At 49.0% G+C, this 27,499-nt stretch overlaps 1 protein-coding gene across 6 annotated transcripts; it reads left to right on the top strand.

Annotated features, from left to right (window-relative positions):
* Positions 1-828: 828 nt before the first annotated feature.
* On the top strand, positions 829-24,374 carry DDI2 (DNA damage inducible 1 homolog 2). 6 transcript variants are annotated; one of them, XM_066334476.1, is made up of 10 exons: positions 829-1,028; positions 5,457-5,586; positions 6,603-6,833; positions 9,856-9,982; positions 11,734-11,861; positions 12,389-12,517; positions 13,269-13,372; positions 13,783-13,972; positions 18,034-18,096; positions 18,190-18,328. In XM_066334476.1, exons 1-9 carry the CDS (start codon positions 891-893, stop codon positions 18,048-18,050), a joined length of 1,194 nt encoding a protein of 397 aa, XP_066190573.1. In that variant the 5' UTR covers positions 829-890; the 3' UTR covers positions 18,051-18,096; positions 18,190-18,328. The 6 variants fall into 6 exon arrangements, with proteins under 6 accessions (XP_066190573.1, XP_066190567.1, XP_066190572.1 ...); XM_066334470.1 differs by lacking the exon at positions 18,034-18,096 and having other exon boundaries at positions 18,190-24,374; XM_066334475.1 differs by lacking the exons at positions 18,034-18,096; positions 18,190-18,328 and adding an exon at positions 16,128-16,332.
* The last annotated feature ends 3,125 nt before the right edge of the window (positions 24,375-27,499 follow it).

Raw genomic sequence — 27,499 nt, 5'->3', positions numbered from 1 at the left:
TGCACACTGAGGGGTGTAGGGGGAAAAAAAAATCTAGATGTGATCCTGAGCAAACCAGGGAGGCAGAGGTGTGAGATGGAGTGAGTGGCTTTTGGAGTGCACCTAGGCTCTTTTGGCATGGAAGGTGGATCAGAGGTACCAGTGAATAAAAGGATGAAGAAGATGATGGGGGCTTGGGGGGCAGGGACCCATGGGGATCCTTGGGCCACAGGGACACTCAGGGTGGGGCACAAGACCCCACAGGGGCTGCCTGAGCACAACATGGGCCACCAGGGACAGACCAGAGGGACCCCCGGGACAAAGTCTGACCCCTGAGGACCCCTGAGGGGGCAGGAACCCCTGAGGGCACAGGGGCCCTGGCACACAGGGACGCTCCGGCCCTCACCCTCCGCTTGGGGCAAAGGGATGCCCAGAGACACAGGGAGCTCCGGGGGGCACAGGGATCCCCCGGAAGCACATTGATACCAGGGATCCCTGCGGCCAGAAGAAACCCGAGGACACAGAGACCACGGCAGACACCTAAGGACAACAGAGACCGCCAGGGGTACAGCGATCTCTGGGGAGCCTGGAACGGCCGGAGGACATCTGGGGACACCGGGACTGCCAGTGACACGGGGATCACCGGTGACCGGTGACGCCCAGGGGCACAGGGATCCCTTGGCGGCACAGGGACCCCAGAGGCGCCCTGGGGACACGGATCCCGGCGGCGATACCGGGGCCTCTCTGGCCCCGCCCACGTGCCGGAGCGGGGGGCGGGGCCTCCCGCACGGCGCTCCTTGATTGGCCGGGTGGCCCCGATTGATGTGGGCGCCTGACGGGTGGGGCGGGTGCTTTGCGACGGCGGCGCTTGGCGGCGGCGGCGGCGGCGGCGGGTCCGGGCGGGGGCGGCCATGCTGCTCACCGTGTTCTGCCTTCGCCGCGACCGCTCCGAGATCACCTTCAACCTGCAGGTGGACGCCGACTTCGAGCTGCAGAACTTCCGCGCTCTTTGCGAGCTGGAGTCTGGCATCCCGGCGGCCGAGAGCCAGGTCAGGGCCTGCCCCCCGCCCCCAGCGCCGAGATGGGCCCGGCCGGTGCCCCCGGGCCGGGAGCGGCCGTGCCTCCTCCCGCAGGGTCGGGGTCTCCTGCCTTGGTAGCGGCCGTGTCCCCCACGCCCCGCGGGGTCGGGTCCCGGGATCCGCCCCGGCCATCCGGAGTTTGGGATTGTTTGGGGTGGTGGATCCCTCCCGGTCCCTCCCCTCGCGGCCCTTTGGGGTCTGGGGAGAAACACCTCGCTTTTCCCTCAAAATCCACTCAGGAGAGGGCTCCGAGTCCCCGGTGGTCAAGGCTCGGGTTCGCGCCCGCCGCGCAGCTGAAAGGCCGAAAATAATGTGGGTTTGTTTTGTTTTGTTTTATGTTGAAGTTTCGGTGGAATTTGATGCTTAAACGGGCGGGAATTGGAGCGAGGGGAACAGAACTATGAGCGGGGAAGGCGGGTGACCCGTGAGCTGATCAATCCCCAGGAAACGGGGCTAAAATGTTCGGGAAAGGGTTTTTATATCCCATCAACCCCCTGCCCGGTCTGGGACGGAAAGGGCATGTTGAGTCTTTTCCTCCCTTTTTTCCACACAGATGTGGGGAACAGGCACATCCGTGTGTTTTTCCTAGGAAATATCCCCCTCCAACCCGGATTCAGGGCTCGCTCACATGGGGGAAGCTGCGTGTGGGGGCGGTTCTGGGCCATCTGTCTGGGGTTTGCTCATGTTTTGGGCTCAGTCCCGCGTTTTTGGCCGTTCCTCCCCGTTTGTCCTGGGCAGGGCATGTCTGCTCCTTTTCTCGGCGCCGACCATGCCAGCCAGAGTTTGTGGAGTGGTGGCTTTTGCTTCCTGAGCCTTCTCCCAGTCTAAATTAACAAAGTGTATTTCCAGCCAAGCCAAGATTAGTCAGCGCTGGAAGAGCTGCTGCAGAGGCAGCCCTGGATCTGTGGTGTCCCTCACCCAGCAGGTTCCCAACGTTTGGCTTTCCCTCTGCCTTGGGAGAGTCTTGTTTTTTGGAATGGGAGCTTAGTGATGAGAGAGAACGTCTCAGAGCAAGGATAGGAAATCCAGGTAGGGTGCATGCTCTTTTAGGAAAAAAGAGCAAGTGGACAGGGAGAACCCATCTCACACAAATATTCTGTCTCCAGCAACCCTCCTGTGGCTGTGTCACAGCCACCAGTGAGCCCCCAGATCTGGGGACAACCCCTGTGTCGGGGACTCTGCTGTGGCTTCGATATCTCCAAGTGTGAACTGGAGCATAAACTCGTCACTGTCACCTTTGTCCCTTGTGTCATGGTGACCTGCAGCTCCGGGTCTGGTTTGAGATAACAAGGGGTCATTATTCCGTGTATTTTTTGTCAGGAGCTCCCTTGTTTGAGTTTTTCCAGCACAGCTGACCTATGTGGGGTTTGGGTGCTGCCAGCCCCAGCGAGGGGAGCCAGCGCTGCGCTTTTGTAGCCACCTCTGCCTTCCTTCTGCTCATCCATCTGCCACTTGTGCATCATCCTGTGCCGCGTCGTGTTGTGTTTTCCAGGCAGTTATTTATTGCCTCTCTTTCCGCCCGGTGTTTGTGAGGTGTTTTGAGGACCTTAAGTGGGGAGAATAGGTTGGACATCAGGAGGACTTTCTTCATGGAAAAGGTGGTCAGACCTTGGAAGGGGCTGCCCAGGGAGGTTTGGAGTCCCCGTCCCTGAAGGTGTCCAAGGAAAGCCTGGACAAGATGGGGATTGCACCTGATTATCGTGGAGGGCTTTTCCAGCCTTAATGATTTCTGTGAGAAAGTTATGAAGATACAAGTTATCAGTGAAGCAGTTCATTGTATGGAAGGATTTTGCATCATTAAACCACAAACAGGCAGTTTTACATTTACCAAACTTGGCTGTTTTCTGCCCTTTTTCCTCAACCAAGGTGAATTTTGCATTGAAGGTGCTGTGTTGGCACTAGCAAGGATGAATTTCATTATAAGGGTCATGCAGGGTGGAGTAAACTACTCAGTATGTGGGGGAGGGTTAATCCCAGCCTTGTTCTCTGCTGGTTTGGGCAGTGAATTCCAGGTGCTGCAGTTTGAGGCGGGGCAGGGAGCTGTGAGGTGTCTGAGGGAGGGCTGTGGGTACAGGTCGGTGAGATAACAGAGGTGGCTGCTGCTGGCTGTGGTGATAAGAGGAGCTGGGTGAGGCAAGGGGAAATAATCTGATTTTCCACTCTCCTCCATGCACCAAGGCCATGGGTTTCCAGGAAAGGAGATAGGAGGCTCTCAGCTGAGCCACACTCTTCATTCCTTCCCTTCATTTATTTTTTCTCCATATGTGTCATGCTCAGGAATATTTGATGGGGCCAGGATTTGGCTTGATTGATGGCTGCAGGTGGCATCCAGCACTCCTGGTTGGGGTTCCCTGCTCCATGGGAAGTTTCTGTCCTCTGGCATTATGCACAGTGAATCCATCAGTGCCTGCATCCCTGTCTGAGTCACCTCCAGAAGAACCTGTGTCTGGTGCCTGCCAGCCGGCAGAACTGCCACAAACCAGACAATCAAAAGGCAGAAAATCCAATCAGTTTGTTTTAAGAGTGGAGCAGAATGGGTCAGGAGTGGATTAATCTGAGCTGCTAATGGATGTGGCGGGAGTGCCAGGCGCTTAATTCATTGTCTAGGATGTAAGGCTGAATGCTCATAAATCCAATCCCGGCAAGATGACAGAGGTAAAGCCTCACTTAAACTGATTACCTCGTCTCTTCCTGGGTGTCTGCGCAGGGAATCTGCCATTTCACATTTGAGTGTGCAGCTGGGATTTATGACACACTGGCTGTCGCTGTGGTGGCACCAGCTCAGGCCGGTAATGTGAGAGGCTGTGCCGGGGCTCTGCCAGCACCAGCTGACCTTGGTGCTGCTGGTGTCGTGTGGGCTAGAGGCCACACTTTCAAACTGCTGCACACAGGCCCTGGGAGGGGCCCTGTGTGTGAGGAAGCACTGAGGTTGCACACTGGTGGTGGGGAGGAGGTAGGAAGCTTGTGCCTGGTTCCATCGGGTGTGTTTCTCCCGTTCTGTGATTGCTGCCCTATGAGGTTCTGGTCACTGTGTTCCTCCTGCCTTGTCTTGCCTTGGCACTGCTGCCGACGATGGATCTCCACTGCTGAGTGCCGCAGGGAGAGTCTGTGTTGATGTAAGATCTTGGAGTTGCTGGAGTGAAGCAATGAAAGCCTGTAGTGTCAGTCAGACCTTAAGACAGATAATGATTGGTTTTTTGGAATCTTGTTGGATCTACTCCCTGTGATAGCATCAGGCAGAGCCGCAGCTCATCCATGAGAGGACTGCGAAAGCTTCTCCCACATGGCTCAGCCAGTCCCAACCTGTGGCAAACGTGTTGTTGCTGAACTGACCTTTTCCACCCCAAAGAGACGTGGTTTGGCTAAACAAGGTGATATTTGTGAAATTTGATCGTGTGCCTGAGGGGTTTAGGCCAAATTCTCCATACTCTGGGCTGCTGCCAGGGCAGGAGGCAGCTGGGCCGATCTGCCTGATCTCGCTGTGCTCCAGTGACAGCACAGAAACCTTTGTGTTGCCAGATGCCATTTCAGGGAACTTCCGTTCCAGCTTTATGTTACATTTCAGGCTTTCCCACAACTTAGGGCCTCTTCAGGTATTACAGGTCTGATGTTCATGGGAATGTTCTGTGGGGATTATTCACCTTTATCTCAGTTGTTTTATGTTTAGGCTGTGGACCCCTTGTTAAACCAGGTTATCAAAATAGAAATGGATGTGACTTTGTGTTTTGTAGTCACAAGAAGTTAATTCCATGCATGGACTGATGGCAGTCTTGAAAGCAGAGCCTTTGGGTGCTCTGAGTCTGGAGAGTTGCATCACTGGAGTGAACTGGAAAGCACTGAGCTAATGACTGAGGTTCCTGTAAAACTGGTTATTCTGGGGAGCTGTGTGATGGGAAGAGGCAGAATGATGGATGTTGGGCCAGATCATCCCTGGATCTACCTGGATCAGCACTGCTGGCATGTCTTGCCATTGGTCCATGGTCAGTGGGTGCTGACTTGGGGCAGGGAATGCTGCAGAAAACGTCCTCGGCTTGTGTAATCACAGAGTTTGGAGTTTGAGAATGTGGACAGACAGTCCTGGTCAAGACTTGCTTCCCTCTAATGATCTAGGGCCTCTGATCAGGGGAGACTGGCTCTTCTCCATGGTGCCAGCTGTCAAACCACAGCTAGATTTCAGCAAGACCAACCCTGTGGTGTCCAGCCATGAATGTTTGGAGGCCCTGCTGTGCCTGAGGCTGGGGCCTTGTGAGGACATCACACCTTCCTGTCTGAAACTTGAGGTGGATCTGGAGGATTCTGGAGTTTTGGTGGTTTTTTTCTCCTTTAACAAAATAACATCTTGCGCTTTTTTTTTCTAACTTTTTCTCTGCTTGGTGGTGCTGGTGGCTCCTGGCACAGATTGTTTATGCAGAGCGGCCACTGACTGACAACAACAGGTCCTTGGCCTCCTATGGCTTGAAGGACGGGGATGTGGTGATCCTGCGCCAGAAGGAGACGGTGGAACCACGGCCTTCCATGCGCTTCCCAGGTGAGAAAGGCTCTGGGCCAGCACTGCCTGAGACTGCAGAGATTCATCAGCCCTCACCCAACAACAGCTCCTATCACTGTCCTTTAGCATCTTCTGCGTGCTGAGGGAGGGAGGGTGGCTGGGGTGAATTGGGGAGGCTTGTAAATGACCCAGAGGGCTTCTGATTCAGTGTTTTATTCTGAGGAAGCCAGTACCATTTTACTGTTCCTTTGGGGAAGTGTGGAGGCAGTGAGCAGGTGACTGCCTCAGAACAGGCTTGGTAAAGATGGGTGAGTTTTCCTACAACTGCTGGTTCCCTTCCCACTGGATGTGATGGCACAGGCATGTGAGTGGCTCAGACCCAGGACCAGCCTCTATGGACGTGTGTCCTGAACCTGTCCTGTGGCAGGTTGCCTGAGAAGCCACATTTTGCCAAACCCAGTGGCTTAATCATGTGTGCATGCCAAAGGCTCCTCCGAGAATGCTTGAGTGAAGCCCTGCACTTCTGTCCTGCCTCCCATAGCAACTCCTAGCAAATCCCAGTCATAAAATACCACTAGAAAAGGTGCCACAGGCTGAGAAGGGTGTGGGAGCATTCATGAGGTCCTTGTTGTGCCTCAGCTGGAGGATGGGTACCTGCAATGCAGGTCTGTTTTGGGATGGGTCTGCAATGCAGGAATGTTACTACTCTTTTTCCCCCCCTGCTTTTTTTTTAACCCGTGAAACTCCGAAGTGCCACAGAGCCACTGGGTTTAGCCTTGCAGACCCTCCATGAAGGATTCATGTCTGTGAAGTTGGAAATAACTAGTCAGCAAGTTCATTTCAGGGGATTAAAAATGGGGCAGACAGACGAGACCAGTTACATAAATGCACCAGCATTGCTAACCCAGTAACCTGAAGATGTGGCTGTGCTTCTGACATGAACTGCTGCTTACGGAATCTACTGTTGTGCAGCATTGAGGGCAGCTCATCCTTCCTGTGTTTTTTCTAGCAGAACTGCAACCATGAAGCACTGACACCTCTGTTCTTCCTTTCAGGTCTGCCCAGGATAGATTTCAGCAGCATTGCTGTTCCTGGGACGTCCACGCGGCAGCAGCAGCCCCAGGCGCAGCGCCCGCGCCCATCGCCTCCGGATGCGCCCTCGTTCCCTCAGGGCCTGGACAACCCGGCGCTGCTGCGGGAGATGCTGCTGGCCAACCCCCACGAGCTGTCCCTGCTGAAGGAGCGCAACCCGCCCCTGGCTGAGGCCTTGCTGAGCGGGGACCTTGGTGAGCTGGGCTTGGAGCTGGGTGGGGTCAGCTCCCATCAGAGCCAGCCCCGGGGGTTTAACGAGCTGGGATGTGCTGCAGATTCCTTGATGGTGCAGATAAAAGGTGCCAGTTGGGAGCACTCAAGGCAGAGTTCCTCCATTTCTGGGTGTATTTCTCCTGCTTGGCATCTTTAATATCCTCTTTAATATCTCCTACTCAGAAATATCAAATGCACAGATAATTTTGGTGTCCGTGAACACAAGTGACTCAGCTCCTGATTTTTACACTAAGACACTCCTTACTGCACATTTCCCAGTAAAGGTGGTGTGTTTGCTGCATCCCAGATCCTGCTGGGACTAAGCAGAGAGCAACAAACCCCGCTCCAAACCCAGCTCTGTGCATAGTGATCATGTGCTGTGGAAGTGAACTGCAGAAAGGGAGAGGGAAAGGAGCAAGGAAATAGTGTCTTTTAGGAACTTTCTCAATAGAAATAGTCATAAATGTGTAAATTTCTGTTAATCTTGGAAGTATCTGTGTGTGGAATCCCTGCAGCCCCTCAACATAATACCCAGGATCTGGCCTTGGCAGGACAGACCATAGTTACCTGCCCAGCCTGAGAGAGGGACTTCCCAATGGTGCTCTGTACACGTGGTTTGCCCCGGTTCCTCCCCCCACCAATGCCCCTGGCCCTTTGGTTTTTTCTCTCCTTGGTGTGTCTCCACTGGTTATGGGACCTGGTGACTGGCCTTGTCTCCCCTGTGGAATATTGACCTTACCTGCCCTTTGCTCTGCCCCATACCCCAAGGCTGCTGAACCCCATACTTAAGCGGGGACAAGTGGATGACTCCCCTCCTTGACTCTGGGTCTCCCTTCAGCTCCTAGAAATAAACCTACCAGGACTGACCTGGTGTCAAGGCCTTCTGCTTCTCGTAGCTCTGCTCGCCATGTGGTGTGTGGATGTATGACCTTGACTGCTCCACCTGAGTTTCCCCAAGTGGCCTTTCCACCAGAGAGGCTTACTGGGATCTAGGCTCTGCCTCAACTCCTAAATAACACACCACCACATCTGTGTGTTTTGGGCACAGCTGAAACCTTGTCCTTCACTTTGTCTGCAGCTGATAGTGGTCCCTTGTTCTTCCTGTGGTGAAAGATTTGAACTCTGATATCTTTTATGTGTGAAAAGAGAGGGGTTTTGTGTAGCAGCAAATGAGCTCCTGAATCTCTGCAAAATGTTTAGTTGGGGAATAAGTCCCGTTGAGTGTGGAGAAATAAATGAAGAGAAGGAGCTCCTAGCAGGAGATTTTATCTACTCTCAGAGTTACATCTGAGTGATTTCCCTCTGTTAGAGTAAACCAGAGAGGAACTCCCATAATTATTGTCAGCCTGTTTTGTTTTTAACAGCCTTTAGTTCATATCCAGAGCTGAAGCTACATTCTTTGCACTCTCAGGCTTTTTCACACATCTTGCTGGGAGTTTTTCCCATAATCTTAAGCAGGGGTGCTGCTCTTGGCAGAGGAAACCAGAGGTTAAGTTCAGTATACCCAGAACTGGCTCCTCTGCCTGCTCTGTGCACATCAAACTTTGACCCAGATGTGCATTTTAAGTCCCAAATTGCCACATTGGGCTGTCAGGAAGAAGTGGTTTGGGCTGGTTTTGCCCTTGTCGTGCTGCACTGCTCCTACTGGCAGTGTTTGTGCACTGATGCAGCTCAGCTCCAGCTTGGAATCCCAAATATCTGCATAGATCCGTGCCTCCTGGCTGTGCTGGATGAAGGCACCTGCTCTACAGAAGCCTGATTTCAAAAATCCAACAGTCAAATATACCCTACACCTCCCTGAGCACATAACAGCCTGTGAGCCACAGCTGCTTCCTGGGAACGACATCTTTGGAAGCAAACCCAAACCTTCCCTGTGTGCAGACCTGCACGGACTGCCAAGTCCTTTTGGGGATGTATGTGATCCCATTCAAGCAGCAAAAAATGGCCAGAGGCCATCCAGAAAGTAGGAACCTAAAAACTGCAGTCTTAAAATGTGCATTTTAACCTGGCTAACACCTCCTGGTTCCAGTGGTAGGCATTCAGCTTTAGGGATTATCATCTCTGGTTTTTTCATGTTCCTTGGGTTTGAAGGAAGTTTTGTTGTTAGCCTTTGTGTGGTTTTTAATTTCTTTTCTCCCTTATGCCAGCTGGTGGATGGGGTCCGCCACTTGGGACCCAGAGAGCCACAGCCACCCCAAAGGATGTCTCGCTAGAAACAGCTCCTTGGGGGGTCAGGGTTCTCCTCAGCTGGCAGAGGGGCTTCTCAGCATCGGGCAGAGCAGTGATTTTTCAGCTCAGTGATTTCAGCTTTCAGTGATTTCAGCTCAGTGCTCTTAGCTCATGCCCTTGTGAGTTAGCCCCTCTTTTAGCCGGTCGTGGTGAGAGAGAGAGAGGTCTCGTATGGAATTTCCGCAGGTGGTACTTTATTGAGAGGGTACCAGCGAAAGGGATCCAGGGACGAGGAACCTCTGTCGACCAGAGGAAACCCAGGGGTTTTTATGGGACACCAGGGTGGGAGGAAAAGGGTACAGAACCAATCAATTGTAACAGATCTACATAAAATCCCGAGGGGGCTTGTGGGTCTCCAGCCAGGTCGCCGTGGCTAGGAGGTTTGTCTTTGTCTTAGGTGCTCTGGCTGAAGTTTCGAAATTCTTCCTTGACTCCTCAGCTTGGCTCCCTCCAGGGCAGAGCAGCCGGGGCTCCACCCACCTCCACACCCCCTAAAAAAATGTATGTGCCAGGAAATTGAGTTTGATTGTGCAGTGTTTGGGTAGGGACATGAGGAGAGCGAGCTCTGTCCGGTTGCTTTTCATCTCGGCAGGTTCCCAAGTTTGCCACTGATCCTCCGGGGTCCATCCACGCTGCCCTCAGAGGAAGCTTTTTTCTGTGTGCTGCTGAGTCTGTTCCTCAGCTGGCAACAAAAGAAGCATTTGCTGTGCCAGAATTTGATTTGCAAGAGTAATTTCCAGTAAAAAGCATTTCTTTATCTTCTTGTTCCCACAGAGAAATTCACCAGGGTGTTGCTGGAGCAACAGCAGGACCGAGCCCGGCGTGAGCAGGAGAGGATCCGGCTCTATTCTGCTGACCCCTTTGATCTCGAGGCACAAGCCAAGATAGAAGAAGACATAAGGTAACAAACCAAAGTGGCTTGTAGGCTTTGGGGTCCTCTCTGGGGAGAAAAAAATGCCGTGTGTTTCTGTCCATGGTGTATTTTTCCTCAGAGTCTAAGGCAAAATCTAAACACATTCCTTGTATCGAGGAGTTTGTTTGCTCTGGGCCCCTTTGTGCATGGGAAGGTTGGGGTTCAGGAGCATGGACGTGCACCCTCTCCTTGAGATGTGTCCAGCTGAGATCACAGAGTGTTCCCTGTGAGGGTGGTGAGGCCCTGGCACAGGTTGCCCAGAGAAGTTGTGGCTGCCCCATCCCTGGAAGTGTTCAGGGTTGGACAGGGCTTGGAGCAACCTGGGATAGTGGAAGGTGTCCCTGCCCATGGCAGGGGGTAGCACTGGATGGGCTTGAAGGTTTCTCGCAACCCAAACCATTCTGGGATTGTGTAATATGGGGTGGCAACACTGTTGTCTGTGCATGTGATGTCTTGGAGCTGCCTGAGCAGCTTGAAACTGGAGCACTTGTGGAAAGCACATCTCCTCTTGAGAGGTGTGAGTCTGGTGTCTGGGGCATGATTTGAACCCAGGAGCTGGGCTGGTGTACAGCAACATGGCGTTGTTTCTCCCAGCTGCCCTTGAGATTTGGTTTTGCATCCTGCTAATTGTTCTGTGTCTGGCTAATTCACTGATGAGAAGTTCTGCAGAAATGCATCCCACTCATCAGCTTGCTCCCTCTTACTGCCTTCCAGATGTAATTGTGTTGGGCTGATATCTTCAGCTGAGTGGTAAATCCTGGAGTCTGTTCATGATGGTGGTTGTCCCCTGATAACAAAGTGTCTGTCTGGTACAGACCCATTGTTGGCCAGAACCAGAATTCACTGGTGGTAGGAGTGATCTCACATTATAACTGACAAGGTGTTAGTGCCAGATAAACACTCAGCAGTGCAGAAAATAGACATTTGTAGATAGTGAAACATTGCTCAGAGGCACAGGAATGCTTCCCTTCTTCCTTAGATGAGGGACAGATAAAGGGGATGTGCCCAAGGTTCTGCAGTTGTTTGGGCTGAGCCGTCCACAGATTTCATGCTCCACTTAGTGAAAAATGAAATGGCATCAGAATCGAAGCCTTTTTCCCTTTTTTGAGGAGATAAAGCTGTTTTGGATGCAGTCACTATGGGTGCCCATCACTTCCAAGATTATCCTGGGGCTGCGAGGGATTTCTTGAAGAACATTTTTTCTATCAGTTTGAATTTGCACCAAGGGCTGGTGCTTGTGGTGGTGTTCTTTCTGCCGTTTTGCTCACCTCCCTCCTTTCCTATGCCTGGAAAAGGCAAGATACCAGGGAAACCAGAGGATTTTAAAGTTCAGCTGCTGTGTGGGATTCCTGTGATGTAGCTATTTGCAACATTTCAGCGTACCCTCAGCATGATTAATGAATCCACAGGGTTTTTGCTCTGAGTTCTCCAGGTTAACATGGATGGCAGGTTCTTATTGGCAACACAATGCTGTCAGGATCTGAGATGTGAGTTAGGCAGAGGTTGGAAGGGGCAGTGGCTGCTAGGAAGTAGCCCAGTGTCTCTGGACTAAACTGAGATCTTTCCTAGCAATCTTCAGCTCCCAGGTCTGTGTTTCACTAAGGAAGCAGCCTTTGCTGTGGTTTAGATGTGTGTTTGTAAGGTGAGCAGCAGCAGGCGGGATTTCTGTAAGTCAGAGGGATGTTACAAGGTCTGGTTGACAGAAATTTTGATTTTTCTCTCTTGTCCACAAAATTCAGGCAACAAAACATTGAAGAGAACATGACAATAGCAATGGAAGAGGCACCCGAGAGCTTTGGGCAGGTGGTGATGCTCTACATCAACTGCAAAGTCAATGGACACCCTGTGAAAGCCTTTGTGGACTCAGGTGCTTTCTCCACACTCTCTGTCACTGAGGGCAATAGTAAACATTCCAGTAGTTTTCCCAAAAAATCCTATAATAAAAGCACTGCATGACAAGGTTTTGGAGCACTTTACTGAACCCTGAGCACAGCCTGGGCAGGCAGAGCAGATTGTTGGGAGAGGCAGTGTGGGAACACCGTGGATTAGGGAGAGTTTCTGGGACTTCCATACCTGGAAGGTTGCTGCCATGCACGTGTCATGGCTCATTTTGCAGACAGGGTGATTTCACACGTGTTTAGTGTGGTGGTTCCCATCCACATCCTGCCTGGGGAAGTTCTTGGAGTTGTTCCATCTCTACAGTAATGGTCAGTGTGGACCCATGTGTGGGCGGCCAGGTCAGCACAGTGGGATTCACAGGAAGCCTTTATGCCCTGGGGAAGGTGAGGTACCCAGGTTTCCCAGCCACTGAGTGTCAGATATTAAGCTCTTCCAGGAGAAAATAAAAGTTTGTGCTGAGCTATCAGGATTTAACATGAGTTCTGTTGCTGGTAGGTGCCCAGATGACCATCATGAGCCAAGCCTGTGCTGAAAGGTGCAACATCATGAGGCTGGTAGACCGGCGGTGGGCTGGCATTGCTAAGGGTGTTGGGACACAGAAAATCATTGGCAGAGTGCACTTAGGTAAGTACTGGCATTTTTGGGAGCAACTTTAGCAGGAGTTTGACTGCACTTCCCACAATCTTGGCGCTGAGGATTGGTGCTATAATTGTTAGGAGCTCCTGCAGAGTAAAATCAAAGGGCATCTGCGCAATGTGTTTATTTGTCTTGGGCACAGAACTCTGTTTTCTGTTTTGTTTAATGCTGTATTTTAATGGCAGTACTGTAACACTTGGAGGTGAGGGAGTCCCAGCTCCTGCACACGTAGAGGACGTGTTCTCTAGGGGGAAAACCCAAGGTGAACATGAAACACCACAACCTTCCCTGTTTCAGGTGGGGCTGCTGGGCAGGGTGAGCCACTCAGGAAGGGTTCCAGCACAGTGCAGTGTTTGCTGTTCCTTTGGAAAGAGAAGCCTCTTTGTGTTGTTGTGCAGCTTTTCTGGATGGAGGACATTGTCCTTATTAGTGAAAAATCAATTCAAAAATCAATTTGCTGTTGCTGGTGTTTAGACTTGTGCTTTAATAAACTGTTTGCAGCCCCTCCAGCTTGGAGGGTCAGAGAAGCAGCACTCAACGTTCTTAGGCACATCAACTTTTAAAATAGTTACTCTGGGACCCTGGCAGTCCTGGGGCTTGCACAGGGCCGGACTTTCTGTGGCCAAAACAGTGCATCAGAGTGCTGGTTTCAGATTCTCCCAGACCTTTCCCTGTAGATGGAAGAGCAGAGCGCAGATTTGCTGTGCTGTAGTGGGAACTTCTCTCCCTTGTGTTTCAGCTCAGGTGCAGATCGAAGGGGATTTCCTGGCGTGCTCCTTCTCAATCCTTGAAGAGCAGCCCATGGACATGCTCCTAGGACTGGATATGCTTAAGAGGCATCAGGTATCAAAACCACTTTTGAAACAGTTACCTGGCTCTTGAAAGCTTAGTGAGAAGTGCAACATAAATACCTCGCCTGTGAATTCGTAAGATTTTCCTGGGGAGAGTTGATGGTGGATTATCTTCCAGCCTGGAAGCACGTACACTACATCCATCATAGACAGCTCTAGGGTGTCTGGCTGCTGCCCGGAGCATTTTGCTCTGATCAAAGATGCTCAGAGCTTTCCAGCTGAATGATTTATCCCAAATTGAGTCAGACAGGGACCTTTGGTTAGAGCTGATACTCCTAGCCCACCCTTGCTTGCTGTGAGCCGTTCCCGTTGGAGACTGATTGCCTGACCTTGTGTCTCCCTTTTTCTCTGGGAGCCGCCTGGCTCTCTGCAGACCCCTGATAGGTCGATGCTCTTTTGCAGTGCTCCATCGATCTCAAGAAGAATGTGCTGGTGATTGGCACCACGGGCTCGCAGACCTCGTTCCTGCCTGAGGGCGAGCTGCCCGAGTGTGCGCGGCTGGCGTACGGCACGGGGCGCGACGACGTGCGGCCCGAGGACATTGCTGACCAGGAGCTCGCAGAGGCAATACAGAAATCCGTAGAGGAAGCAGGTACCAGCAGGAGCCCACTTGAAATAGGAATCCCTGCGGGGTTTTTGCTGCATGTCAGAATGTCTGTGAGCGGTTCTCCTTGCAGCTCCCGGGAGCAGCATCAGCCAATAAAGGGTGGAGAGAAGGGGCTTTGTTTGTGCTGGTGGTCTCTGAGTGCACTTCTCTCTTCCTTTCTGGGCTGCAAAACCTGCACAAAGGCACTTGGGGATGTTTGCTGTTTAATTTGTGCTCTCCCTGCAGCTTCCCACCCGCTGTGGTTTCCTGGCTTTCCAGGTGTGGAGGTTAATGATTGTCTGTGGCTGGCATCACTTTGTAGTGCCCAGCAGGGATGTGGCTTAGCTGCGGTGCTGCTGCAGCCTCGTGTGAGCACAGCTTTGGGGAGGCTCCCAAAACCCTGCTCTTATTGGCTGCACCATGTAAAAATAGAGCAGCTGTAGTGGTGACAAAAGTTCATGACAATTTTTAGAATTCACACTATTTCAGCATTTTTCCCTGGAATGGTGCTCTGCCCTTGGAGGGGGAATTGCCTTCTTGCAGTTGTTCTAAGGTTCCAAAGCTGAATTCACGTCCTCAGCCTTAAACATGACCTGCAAAGAGAACTTTCACCCTCTTGCAGTTTTGTTCCCAGTATCCCTGGAATCCAAATGCTGCACAGATGCAATGGCTACACAGAGTTTTGGTGGCTACAAAATTTAGTGAAGTGATTTTATTTTCAGCTAAGATAGCTGAAAGCTGAGCTATGAGCCAAAAGCAGTCTGAAACTCAAATTTTCTGTTCAACTACTCCCTTAATTCAGTTTTTAGCTGAAGGGGAAATTCATTATTTTTTCCCTCCTGTTCCAGAGAAGTTGTGAATACCTCAGGGTGTATTCCTTAAGCCTTTTCCAAAACTTTTAAAGATAACATTTTATATCCAAGAGTTCTCTAGAGACCTTTGAGTTTTACTGCTTATTTGTCCTCTAAAAGAACGCAGTAAATTCTACTTCCTACACACATGTTAGAACTCTTTGCTGGGTCACGTTTAAGCTGATCAAGTTGATTTCAGCATTTTTCTTGCTAATGTTTTAAGACTCTAGCATGCCCATATTGAAATGAGAAAAAAAGATTTAACCATATATTATATATATATTTTTTAAATTTATTAGGTACTAAACTTTATATATATATAACTATATATATATATGTATGCATCCATATATATATAAATGTGTATATATATATATATATAGTTGAAATGCACTGGAAGTTTTCTTAACACTTCACAGTTACTGTTTGACAACCCAAAGAGTAAGCAGTTAGTTACAAATAATGAAGTCGATAACATGAAGGAGAGCACAGAACTGCACTTACTGCTCCATTTGGCCAGTTTTCTTCCATCCTAAGAATATAAGTTTTCCAGAAATGTAAAAACCCTCAGAAGGAAGATCTGTCTTTAATGAATCAGTAAGAAATAGTTTAAATGTGTGACTTTTCTAGCCATTTGAATGTTTATTAACTGAAGTTGCAGCCAGTAGAGAGAAACACAAATACGGGTTTGACCTTGTGATCGGGTATTGATGTCACTAAAGGTCAAGCTCAGGCTCTTGTCTGTTCCCACAGCCTGGCAGGTGTAAATATTAGTTCTTTTCCTGTTAAAACCTGGAGCCTGATGGAGCCTGGATTAGCTTTTGGAATATATTTCACTTTGGATGAGGCTTTGCAGGTATTACAGTTGGTTGGATTTAGTTCTTTGTTGAAAGAGAACTAAACAACAAGCAAACCTCAGTCCAAACTATGAGTCTTTACAATAAAACATTTTAGACAAGATTTTTCAACAGAAAAGTGCCTGAAATGACTTAAATCCAAGCTGCTTATGTACTACATATGGTTTTAAGGACCATGAGGCTTTTTTCAGGCTAGTCAGCACTCTGACACTTTCCACTGATGCCAAGCCCTAGAGGAATGTAAAAGATTTATGGGAATAGGAAATCCATTTTGTGTGTTCACTTAATGCCCATAGAACACTGAGACACAGAACGAAAGTGGCTCTTGTTCAGATTGACTCTGACAGTCCTGACAGTTTTAGACATAGTATTAGCCTCTGGCCTTTGTTGGCTATATCCTAAAATGTCAGCACATTCCCTCTTTCTCTCTTCCAAAACTTGAGTTGCTGCTAGGTGGTACCAAGAAAAGCAAGAAAGGAAAAAACAGAAAATGGAAGAAGAACAGAAAGAAAACGTGATGCAGCCCCGAAGAAGCTCAGCTCCCCGCAACACATGTGTTCTTTTATAACAGCAGGAATTTTTGCTGGCTTCCAGGAGATGGTACAACACAAATGGCTGCCTGGCCCTGGAGGCTATTAAAGCAGTTGTTTTGAATGCACCTGGATTATCCTTGAGCTTTATTTAATCCCTTGAAGCCCACTTTAGGGAGCGTCATGATTTCTGTCAGTTGCCTTGCTGGTGGTTCAGCACCTATGGGAGGAAGTTGAGGTGGTGGTGGAGTCCTGGTGGGATTCACTGAGATCTGGGACCTCCATGTCCTTTTTTATTTCTGAGGTCTTGATGCTCTTTTGTGCCAGTTTCCCACCACTGGGGAACTCAGTGATCATGGAGGATGTACAAACCTGACAGCAAAACTGGAGCTGTTTTGCTGAGGAGGAAGTGTAGCCAGGCAATTCATCCCACACTCACCTTTTCATCCAGGCAGCCTCAGTCCAAGTCACTACCAGCACAAACAACCCAGGTTGTTCCTGGTACAGAGAGGAATTTACCCTTGATGGTGCACTTTGTGGAAAAGATTGTGTTCCGGGTTTTAGCTGGTTCAGTATCTTTGGTGGGGCTGGGACTCAGCTCCTGTGCTACCCCAGGAGAAGGACACCGAGGAGTGCTTGGTGGAAAAGCTCCTGCTGCTACCTAAATGCAAATCCCTGATGTGTCTGATCAGACCCTTATTAATGATCCAGCAGTCAAAAGACAGTTCTGCTTCCTCCCTGAAGGGTTGGTTTGGGACTAGAGAGCATGAAAGTAATCATTCCACATAGAAATCTTGTCCCTCTGGTTTTCATCCATATCCTCTGTCACAAAGCTCTTTGCCCCCTTTAGGAAAGATGAGCAGTTGGGTGGTGTCACAGTAGGCACTGCACTGGTTTTAGTGAACAGAGAATAAAAGGAACAAGGCTGAGGACAGAAAGGCAGATTTCTGTCATGTTGTGAAATTTAAAGGGAATTGTGGCTGGAGGTATAGGCATGGCAAGCTGTGCCCTAGTGCTCTTGTAAAAAGAGACTAGGAAAACAGTGGTGTGTGTTTAAGACCACTGAGTTTGGGAAGGGAAAGGGCAGGAAATCACAGAGCACAGAGCCCTGGGTGTGTGATCCTGCAGACAGGGCTGTGGTGTCAGGACAGGCTCTCCTGCAAGCATCATGTGAGTGATTTAACAAGTGCAGGAGTGTTGATACATCAGCGAGATCCGACTGTCAGCAAGATAAGGTCACTTCATCTCCGCTGATAACCACAGCCAGTGTTTGGTGCTTCTGATAGAGGTCTGTAATTCATCTGCTCTCTGTGAGGACAAGGAAGCGGCAGGCTGGACTTGACTTCTGGCTGCTTCTCCTTTGGTTTGCTCTTCCCAGCCTTGGGCAGCAGTTCTTTTGGGGGATTTCTTTCCTCCTACAATCCCCCGCTTCCCTTTTGCAGCCACTTTGCTTGGGTCTGATGGCACTGCTGGGAGCACAACCCAAGAACTGTGTTGCCATCTCAGCTCCTGAAATGTCTCTTTTGAGTATCTCCAGCCAAAGGGAGAATAGACAAGTGCAGCACTAGACACATGTGTTATACTGTGTAGAGTTTACCAAGTGTTTAGTATCACCCAAAGACTGCTCTGTAGCATAGACAGTACAGAACAGCCTTTAAGTTGTACTCTGGCAGAGTTATTCTTGCCTTGATGTACCAAATTTGGTACATCATTCTGGGAGGCAGGAGCTCCTGCAGCCTCCATGCCATTGTGCAGGACTGTAAGCCATGCATGGTGTGTGCTCTGAATGCTAACACGAGTTTGGTGTGTTTGTTTCCTAATCCAAACAGAACGTCGGAAGCCTTGATGCATGTAGTGTGTGTTTACTGCAGCTGGAGTGGGCCACAGACCAGGTATTTAGAGCCACCCATTCCAGTTTGTGCTGCCACCTTGTGAATGGTGCTTCTGCTATGTCCTGACTGTTCCTTTCCTTCTGTCTTCCATAGAGAATAGTGACAAAGAAACTACCTCACTGGAAATGCCCTCATTACCAGCTTCTGATGGGTTTCAAAATCCAGTCCAGTCTTCAGGACTAAATTCCAAGATCTGTAATCCCACAAATCAATTACTTGATTGTTCTGTCTCTGCCCCTGCTTCAATTTGCTCATCTGAATCCAGCCTCGCAGAGCCCCTTGATCCTAGAGCCGTCGAGGCTTCTGACTCTTCACCTGAACACCAGATAACCCCAGAAAAAGAACATCCTCTGGTATTACAGCATCATTCCAGTAGCTCTTCCTTGGCAAATAATGACCCCTCTCCACACACTGGAGATGGAACCTGCTCCAGTTCAGCTTGCCTTTCACAGAAGACACTCAAAAAAACATTTAGTGCTGACATTTTAAAGGAATGTAATGCTAAAGGACAAGATCATGGTCAGAAACATCCTCTGGAAGTGACAAAAGTCAATTTGGCTGACACTGCTGCCAAGAACAGGCAGGATAAAGATGTCTGTCTGTCTTCAGAGCAGGAGCAAAAATATGAGCTTCCCACAGACCATCAGATGTGCAAAGAGCCAGAAAAGAAACATCTTGAGGAGCAAACTGAGACAACTGACCCAGAACCTCCTTGCTGTGTTGGTAGGGTTGAGAAACCTGCTGTGGCAGAAGCCAAACAGCAAGAAAATCTTCCCATGGAAATGAGAGATGGACTGGAGAGAGCAGGTCTTTCCTGTGTGAAAGGCAGTATCCAACTGTCAGCCTCCTGTAGCCATGTGCACATGGAAGCCTCCATGGAAATAGATGCAGTGGAGCAAGCTACAGCTGAAGCGCAGAGCTCAGGAAGGCAGCAAAAGCAGCAGACTGAGAACAGACGTATATCCAACCTGAACTCAGAGGCCTTCTCCATGGAGGTGGAGTTGCTGAAGTCTCCGTCCTCCTTGAGTGATCCACTTTCCACTAGTGATGTCCTGCAGTCTAAAAGCACTAGTGAAATTCCTGCAGAGTATCATGAGTTGGCTAATTTGGCAGCAGACAGCTCTTCCCCCTCCAGCACCCAGCAGCTGGACTCGGATCCAGGAAGACCTTCAGAAGAACCATGTTTCCCTCTAGCATCAGCCTTGAAAGAGCTTCACAAACTCTTGGTTATCAGTCGGAAAGGAGAATGCAAGATCCTTGCCTCAGAAGAAGTCTCACAGCTGGAAATGGTTCACAGAGAGCCAGCAGTGCAGCAAAAGGGACTTCCTGAAGGTGAGCGGAAAGGCTTGGATCCAGCCAGCCAGGAACAGAGCTGTTCCTTTGCTGAGGCGAGGTCTGAGGGTAGAGGAGCAGAGGGGACCCAGCCTTGTGATTCTGGCATACAGCACATCAGCACCGGGCCCATCAGTCCTGGGCAGCCTGTGCATGGGGGAGGTTCTTTAGAGTGGCAGAAGGGTTCAGGTAAGAGCAAAGTGGTCATGGTGACTTCTGCATCCACCCCTGGCCAGGAGCAGAGCCCAGAGCAGAGGGAGGTTTTGGCAGGAGGTTCTCAGAGTCCACCTAGTCCAACCTTGGAGCAAAGTGCACTTGTTTCCTCCACACCTGCCTTGGGTGAAGGAGCACCTGGGAGAAGTGACAGTGCTGCTCCTGAATGTCCGTGGCTGGTGGGTGGGAGTGAGGAACCACCGCTGAGCCCCCCAGCTGCCCACACCAGACTGACCACAGAGGCTTCTCCACCCCCTGCTTTCCCTGTGGCTGATATCAACCGGATCCTCGGTGCTGGTTTTACCCCACAGGAAGCTTTCCAGGCCCTGGAACAAGCGGGTGGAAATGCAGATCTTGCTCTTCTCATTTTGCTAGCCAAGAGCATCGTTGTTCCCACGTAACTGTGGAAGAGGGAGCTGACTGGGGGATCTTTTCTTCTACAGGAAGAAATCTATCTCAGTTACACACCACAACGGACAAGCAGAATGTTGAGCCAGATTTTTTAATTATTTGCAGCCGAAGTAACACATTGCTTCTGTTTCACTCGTTAGATTTTTGCTTTGAAAGGAAAGAAAATGTTCTTGCATTGTGAATGCAAGGACAGAATAGCTTTTAATCATGCATACTGAATTAAAACTACTGGTTTTATTTAAATGTACAGTTTTAGAATAACCTCCAATGCTACGAATAAAAAACAACAGCCACTGTGCTCACTGCCCTGTCCGGCACAAAGCAGGTTGCGATGGGAATTGGCCACGTGTGCACAGGAGGAGAGGTGCACACTGAGTCCAGTGTGGGCTCTGGATTTGTTGCAGTTCCTTGGAACCAAGTATCCAGTTGTTGAAATTATTCTGGCAGCTACTGAAAGTGTGTAGATGCTCATGGATGTGTAGCCAGAGGAACAAGGAGGTTTCGTGTGTGCACAGGGAAGGCTGATGCTTATTTTTGCCAAACCCTTTTATGCTTTGATTTAGAGTTGGACTCAATGATTATTGTGTGTCCCTTCCAACTCAGAATATTCTGTGATGCTTTTGGGCCAGTGTGTTCCAGTTTACAACAGGGGGATAGAAGAAGGGATAGAATTTGGTGCTACCAAAACTTATAAGATACGTTTTAACTTATTTGGAGATGTGCTGGAATTAACTGTAGGGACAGTGGAGGGGAGGGAAAAGGAGTATTTACTTTTTTTTCTAGCCTTGCCCACATCATGTTTTTCCTCATGCAGAAAGAACAAGCCCAACCAGTTTAAGGCTAAACCTTAATGATGAATTTGTTTAACAAGCCTACTGTGTGTTACGGCTCTAAATCTCCCTGTGCCCAGGGAGGAATGAGCATCATCTCAGTGGCTCTGAGCAGGGCTGTGATTGGAAGAAGGAAGAATCTGCTTTGCTGTGGTTTGTCTGGATGTCCTGGGTTGAGCAGCCTCTTGGCTGTCGAATGCCATGGCTGGTGGTGCTGATCTTACACCTCCTCAAGAGCGAAGGCTCCCCAGCAGGGCTCACGGAACAAATGCACTGATGTGGCTTCTGTGTTATAACCTTCTGTGGTCTTCTGGGATATCTCTGATGACTCACCTGAGTGGTGAGGCCTCACTGAGGCTGTGCTGTAGGAAGTCCTTTCCAGATGCTTCTTTGAGGGGGAAGAACTCCCTTGTGATGCTCTGCAAAGCCCCAAAACTCTGTCAGGGCTGGGGAAGGGAAAGGAGAGAGTGGCTGAAACCAAATTATAGGTAGGAACTTTGATTTAGTCCCACTTGCAAATCTTACAAGTGGCTTTGTGTGAGGTGTTTGTCTTTAACTTGACACGTTGAGCTAAACCTGGAGTGATGGCTCAGCAGCACCAGACACATTTTTGTTCATGGCTTTCATGTGGTGTTGTGGTTGTCTCAGGCCTGTGTCCTGGTGTTTGTGTTCCCTGTTGCTTTAGCAGGTCTCCTGTGTGTGTGCTGGGCTGTTTTTATGCAGGTGGCATTTAAAAACAACACAGATTTTGTTTCATCTGTCACCTCACAGGAGTTTGTTCAGTCATTGAGTGATGGTGTCAGATTTGCCTCAGGCACTTGGACAGCCAGGAGATCCTCTGAAGTAATAAAGGGCTTTAAGCATTCCGCTGTCAAATGGAGCTTCTCCATGAACTGAGATTATACCATCCACACCTGGAGCTCCCAGACAGGTTTGGCTTATATCCCTCTACTTGTCATGCCAGCAGCAGGCACTGCTCCATGTGGAAAGTAGTACCACTGTAGAGTTTCTCCAGTGTCTGTCTGGAGCAGCATCCAGTGATTCACCTGAGGCTCTGCTCAAAATGAGTTACTGAGGCCAGACTGCAGCTTTCTCACCTTCATCGGGCAGGTGACAGAGTTACCCCTGCTGAAGGTTTGGTTTAATATTCTCCTTGCAATGAGCACCTCAAATGAGTGGAAGCCCCTCTGTGAAGGGCAATGCTTGAGCTGGTACAGGAGTACAGTATCAGCAGGTCTCTCTAAAAGCCTTAGGAAATAGGATCTATCAGACTCATTGCTGTCTGCATCTGGTTTACCATCAGGAGCAGCAGCAATGAGGCTCCCAGATCCAGAGCAACTTCAGACAGCTGAATCTGCTCCCAGTTCACAGTGTGAGGCTTGGTGAGGTGGTCCTGGGAGCAAAGTTACATGGCAGCCAGGGGCAGGTTGGCTCTCTTAAATGCGGGAGAGCTGAACCTGCACCCTTTGCCTGTGGGTGGATCTACTGCCAGCTGCTTGGAGCAGCAGATGTTGGCTACTCTGTGTTGGCTACTCAGTGTTAGCCCCTTGTATCACTTTCTCTTTTAGAAGCCATTGCTCAGCTGGGTCAAGTGGTGCTGCTCTGCACCAAGCTGGTGACAAGCTCTGCTCTCACAGCCATGCTGACTTAGGCTGCACATACAGAATTTATGCTATAAAAGCTTTAGAGCACCAGCCAATCTGCTTCAATGCTCACTTTTATTCCTTGTCAAACATTAAGTTTTGAATCCCACCCTTCTGCCAAAGCTGTACTGGAAGCATTTATCCATAGTGCTAGAATTCCATGGGTAACTCTCTCCAAACTGCTAGAAACAAACGCTGATCCCCAACTGATAAATATTTCTAAAACTCTCATCAAGCAGGTCCAAGCCTGGTGATTTAAATCTCTTCATTTCCAAGCCTTTGAGTGAGTGGCTATGTGCTACTAAATTAGTGAATAATTTTCTAGGAGCAAGATTTAGTATAAAATTGGGGAAGTGGTGAGTATTTAAGGTTAAAATAAAATGTAATAGAATATGTGTTTAGCAAACGCTGTCTAAAAGTTGTCTTTGTTCCAGTGTGTGTCCTCTCTGCTGCATGCACACGCACATCCTCTGTTCAGCCTCTGGCAGCCCCTTTGCTGGTCCCTGTGCTGACCTAGCCCACGGAGTGGGAGTGTTTATAGGAAAGGAGGGATGGCAAAGTGCTATGACTTATTGGCTACAGTGGGGCATAAAGGTACCACCAACAGCTTTTCAGGTTTCCAAGGAGCCAGGTATCCCAGCCTAAAATCAGGCACTTCATTCTTTTCTCTTTCCCCTCCTCATTAACCACTGCTGCAGTGTGCTAATGTCACATCACTCAACAAAGGGATTTCACCATGGAAGTCCAGCTCTAGAGTAAAGCAGTGCTTGGAAGCTGCTTTGTAAAGCTGCCAGCACTTGTGGGGACCCATGTGGGTCTGTAGAGTTTCTTTTTGGGTGTGCCCTGGAGCCACTCCTGGTTTCTGAGATTTACTTTTCTCCTTAAAAATAACTGAAGGAATTCACTTGGCCTCTTGGTGACTGCTTATTTGTGTACACGAGGCCACAGGTCAATATAGAAGTGACATTTAGTGGCATCCAAATATCTGGAAGTTTCTGGGCACAGGTAACTCTGACAAGAGGAGGGTGTATTCCTGGTGACTGTCCCTGGCACTTTTACCTACTGCAGGACAGAGCTGAGCTACGCTGTTACCTTGACAATCTCTGCCTCCTTGCTGTGTATGTTTAACTTTCTGTGTAGACACTCAGTCTCCAGGACTGTTAATCTTGTACATCCTCTATGTTCCCCTCTTCCATCTGTCCCTCTTGCCATCTCCTCTTCTCAAAAGTAGCAATATTTAAGTGTCTTGCTGAATGCTCAACTTCAGATCAGTTTTCTGTAAAACTATGCCATTGATGAACAAAAGGAGGAGCAGGTCCTAGAGGTTTTTTCACCAGACTTGGACTTCCTGCCAAACAGCTCCCCAGAACTCTAACAGAAATTCAAAGAGGAGAAATCCAGAGGTATTTCTGCCTGCCTCTCTTGGAAGTCAGCTTGGGAAATGGGGTCGGTTTCATATACATCGTTCCCCTCTGAAGTGCTCAAGAGATTTCTTCCTGCACTGTGTAGACAAGGCTTAGTCCGTGATCCAAAGCACAGTGGTTTGGGTCACACTTCGACTGATGCTTCAGAGTTTTACAGACTCACTTAGGGAACTTGAGGGAATCAATACTCAGGAATCCTAAAGCTGGTTGTGTTTTGTGTCATTGACTCTTGTGGGCTGAACACACTGTGGCCTCACAGGCGGCTGAAGAGAGGAGTGGGTGTGTCATCAATGGGATGTGGTTCTGCCCAAATACACACTTGATTCTTTTTTTTGATTTTTTTTTAATATTGGGGGACTGTTTATCAACAAATTATGTGTAAAAAAATTTGATATTTAAAAAAAAGAATAAACACTTTATCATAATGTTGCTTGGTTGGTCTGTCTGTATTTCTGAGGTTGGCAGCTCTGCACTCAAGTCTGTCACTGCCTTTTTTCCCAAAGCCAATGGATTTTCTGTCACATAAATTATGCCATTTTGAACATAATGAGTAGAAATCTGTGGGTAAAATTATTCCAGTTGGGAGGGCCTGAGAACAGACTTGAGAAATTCCTGTATTCCTTTTCTTTGGGGATGGGCTGTTGGGTCCTTCATCGAGGACTTGGAAAAGCATCAAAGTAAACAAAACATAGCACTTGGCCATGGCACTGTCTGTTGGGAAAGTGAATGGGACACTTCTTGTCTCCTACCTAAATACCTCATTTCCAGCCCAGTTAACAGATGGTTTTATTTTTCTGGAGCTGGAAGCCAATTCCTTGGGACATTAAAAAATTGGCATTTAACACCCTGGAAAACTCATGAGAGTTTTAGTTAGAAGTAGCTTTTTTGAAGTCCCATTCTCTTAGTGTCACGTAGTAGAACAGGTTTTAGAAGGGAAGCATAGAGGATATTCCCCCTCTAAAACTTGGGGCATAGTCACTAATTCTAAGGTCCTCTCATGGAGGAGCAGTTCCTTTTTTAGATCAAGAAAAGCTTCCACCTTTCCTTGAGACAGCACTGAGGTTTTGGCCATTTTAAATCCCTGCTAACCAGAACTGTGGATGCTGGTGCCAGGTGAGAAACACATACACAATGGGTTATGATTCAGTGACTGTGACCAACTGGGTAGTGGTTTCCTCCTCACATGTTCAGAGCTCTGCACGTGATGCTGGTGTCACTGTTAGAGCTAAGTGAGGTCATTAATAATTACGCAAAACTGCATTTTGAATTCATTCAGCTCTCAGGGTGGGAAAAGGAAAGGTTTGATGTGTGAGCTGCTACAGCATCGTCATACGTTGGCCAAAGGGTTGCTTTGATTTCTTCTACTGGGAGATGATTAAATGCTCTGGTTCAAAACAATTTTGAGCACTTGGGCCTTGTCTCTTCTGCTTGATGAAGATGGTTTTATTTTGGTAATGTATAAAAATTAAGATTTATGACACAGTTGTGTTCATGTTTGGGATTGTCCCAGCCTGAATGGGCCTGATGTCCTGAAGCTTAACAGGGGTACATTATGGCTGCCCCTGGATCCCTGGAAGCATTCCAGGTCAGGCTTGATGGGGCTTGGAGCAGCCTGGGACAGTGGAAGGTGTCCCTGCCCATGGCAGGGGTGGAACGGGATGAGCTTTAAGGTCCCTCCAACCCAAACTATTCTGGGATTCCATGAACTGGGGCACTGGCACCCTGAAATCTGCAGCCTTTATACAGCCAAGAGAGGGTCAGGCTCCATGCAATAAATGTACACTCCGAGTTCATGTTTTACTTGGTTATCTTTTGTGGGCCTTTAGGAGTAGAGGTCTGGAGTTATTTAAAAATAACAGCTGAAGGTTTTTCAAACAGTCATGGATGCAACGGCTGCATTAAGAGGAAGAGTGGGATGCAGAGTGGTGAGGGTTCCTTCATGCAATTTCCTGCCTCAGAATAGTTCAAGGAATGGTCAGCAGAAGCAACATGACCGAGCCATTGCTCAGGAATTCCACAGTACCTCCCATCAGCTCCTGCCTGGCCCCTCTGCAGTCCCATGTCTGAGCGTGTGCCTGGTGCAGCTCTGCCAAGGTAACTTCTTGGGCAGGTCTGTCACCAGAATGGGATTTGGGAAATCCTGCTGGCCCACCTGTGACCTTACACTTATTATCTGCTCTGCCTCATTCCCTGGGAGTACACTGGAAGTGTTGGGACCCCTGGAAGTGTGATCACTACACAATGACATAATTACCTCCAGCAAACTGCATGTGCCAATTACAAGGTGCTGTTGTGCTTCCCAATAAAGCACTGAGTCAAACACAAGGATGTGAGTAGTTGGTGACTGAAATCCCTCCCAACAGCCACTGCCAAAGGAATGCCTAGTTCCCTGTCTCTTTGTTAACAAATGGAAATGGCTTTAAAACCAAACCACTTGTGGAAATGGAGGTGTGCTCACAGGACTGACTGCTGTCTTATCCTTATAACCCAGCAGTTTCTTCCATGGTTTTCCTAATACTATTTTTTTCCCTACTGGAATCCATACTGCAATTCCTGAAATGTTTCTTGTGTCTATATAATTTCCCCCCGAATCACTAGCAGCATTACTGAGGTGTCCTATGACTACACTGCATGAGGTGGTGTCTTGGGAGTATCTTGCACGTAGCACACCTTGCTGCAGGAGGTGATTCCCCTCAGTGACTCACTCTGTCCTTCCTCACTTTGCATCTGTGACAAGTTGCCTGATGGCTCTTCTCCTTGGGGATCACATTCTCTGTGCTACCTTTGGGCTGCAAATATTGAGCAGTTAAAAATTTCTTGGGAAGAGGGTGGGAAGCAACTCAGCATGTAGTGGGAGCTGGATGGATCCTCCCAAGCTTTTCTAAGGAGAATGAGAGCTGTCTTAGTGCTGGGAGAGGGGAATTTTCCATGTAAATCCATAACTGTGTGGTGGGTGCTTTAAGGGATTATAACAAACTCGTTTTACTCAAAGTGAAACAAATACTTGGGGCATTCAAAACATTCAGGAAAACAGCAGGACATCAGGAAGTCTGTTCTACCATAGATTCCCAGAGTGGTTTGGGTTGGGAGGGACCTTAAAGCTCACTCCAACCCCCATGGGACTATGTAGATGCTGCACCTGGTGCCTCTGGAGCAATGAATAATGCAAATGGGTGCACGTACCTGCTGGTGGTGTACAGCTCATTTGCCTTAAACTTTATGCTTTAAATCCTAAAAATCACCAGGAAAGAATAAATTGGTGTGTGGGATCTGTTGGGCTGCTTTACAAGCAGCTGACTTTCATCTCTGCAGTGACTTGTTTGGGATCAGGCTTGGGTGTTTCAGGCTCAGGATTTGCTCCATTCCACCCACCCACTAGTTCAGCAGGAGGGAGTCACCTTCCTCCTTAAATACCAAGATAAGCTCTGATCCTTGAGATCTCCTTTAATGCAATGTTTCTGCTTCTCCAGGGGCTGGTGGGGAGCTGGGAAAAAAGTTTTTTGGTTTGGCTCAGTTCTAACCCAAGCACCCTTCCCTTCCCTTCCCTTCC

This window comes from Sylvia atricapilla, chromosome 22 (assembly GCF_009819655.1).
Source record: "Sylvia atricapilla isolate bSylAtr1 chromosome 22, bSylAtr1.pri, whole genome shotgun sequence".
Lineage (NCBI taxonomy): Eukaryota > Metazoa > Chordata > Aves > Passeriformes > Sylviidae > Sylvia > Sylvia atricapilla.
Note: the sequence above shows the minus strand (reverse complement) of the source record. Positions and strands in the feature narration are given on the sequence as shown.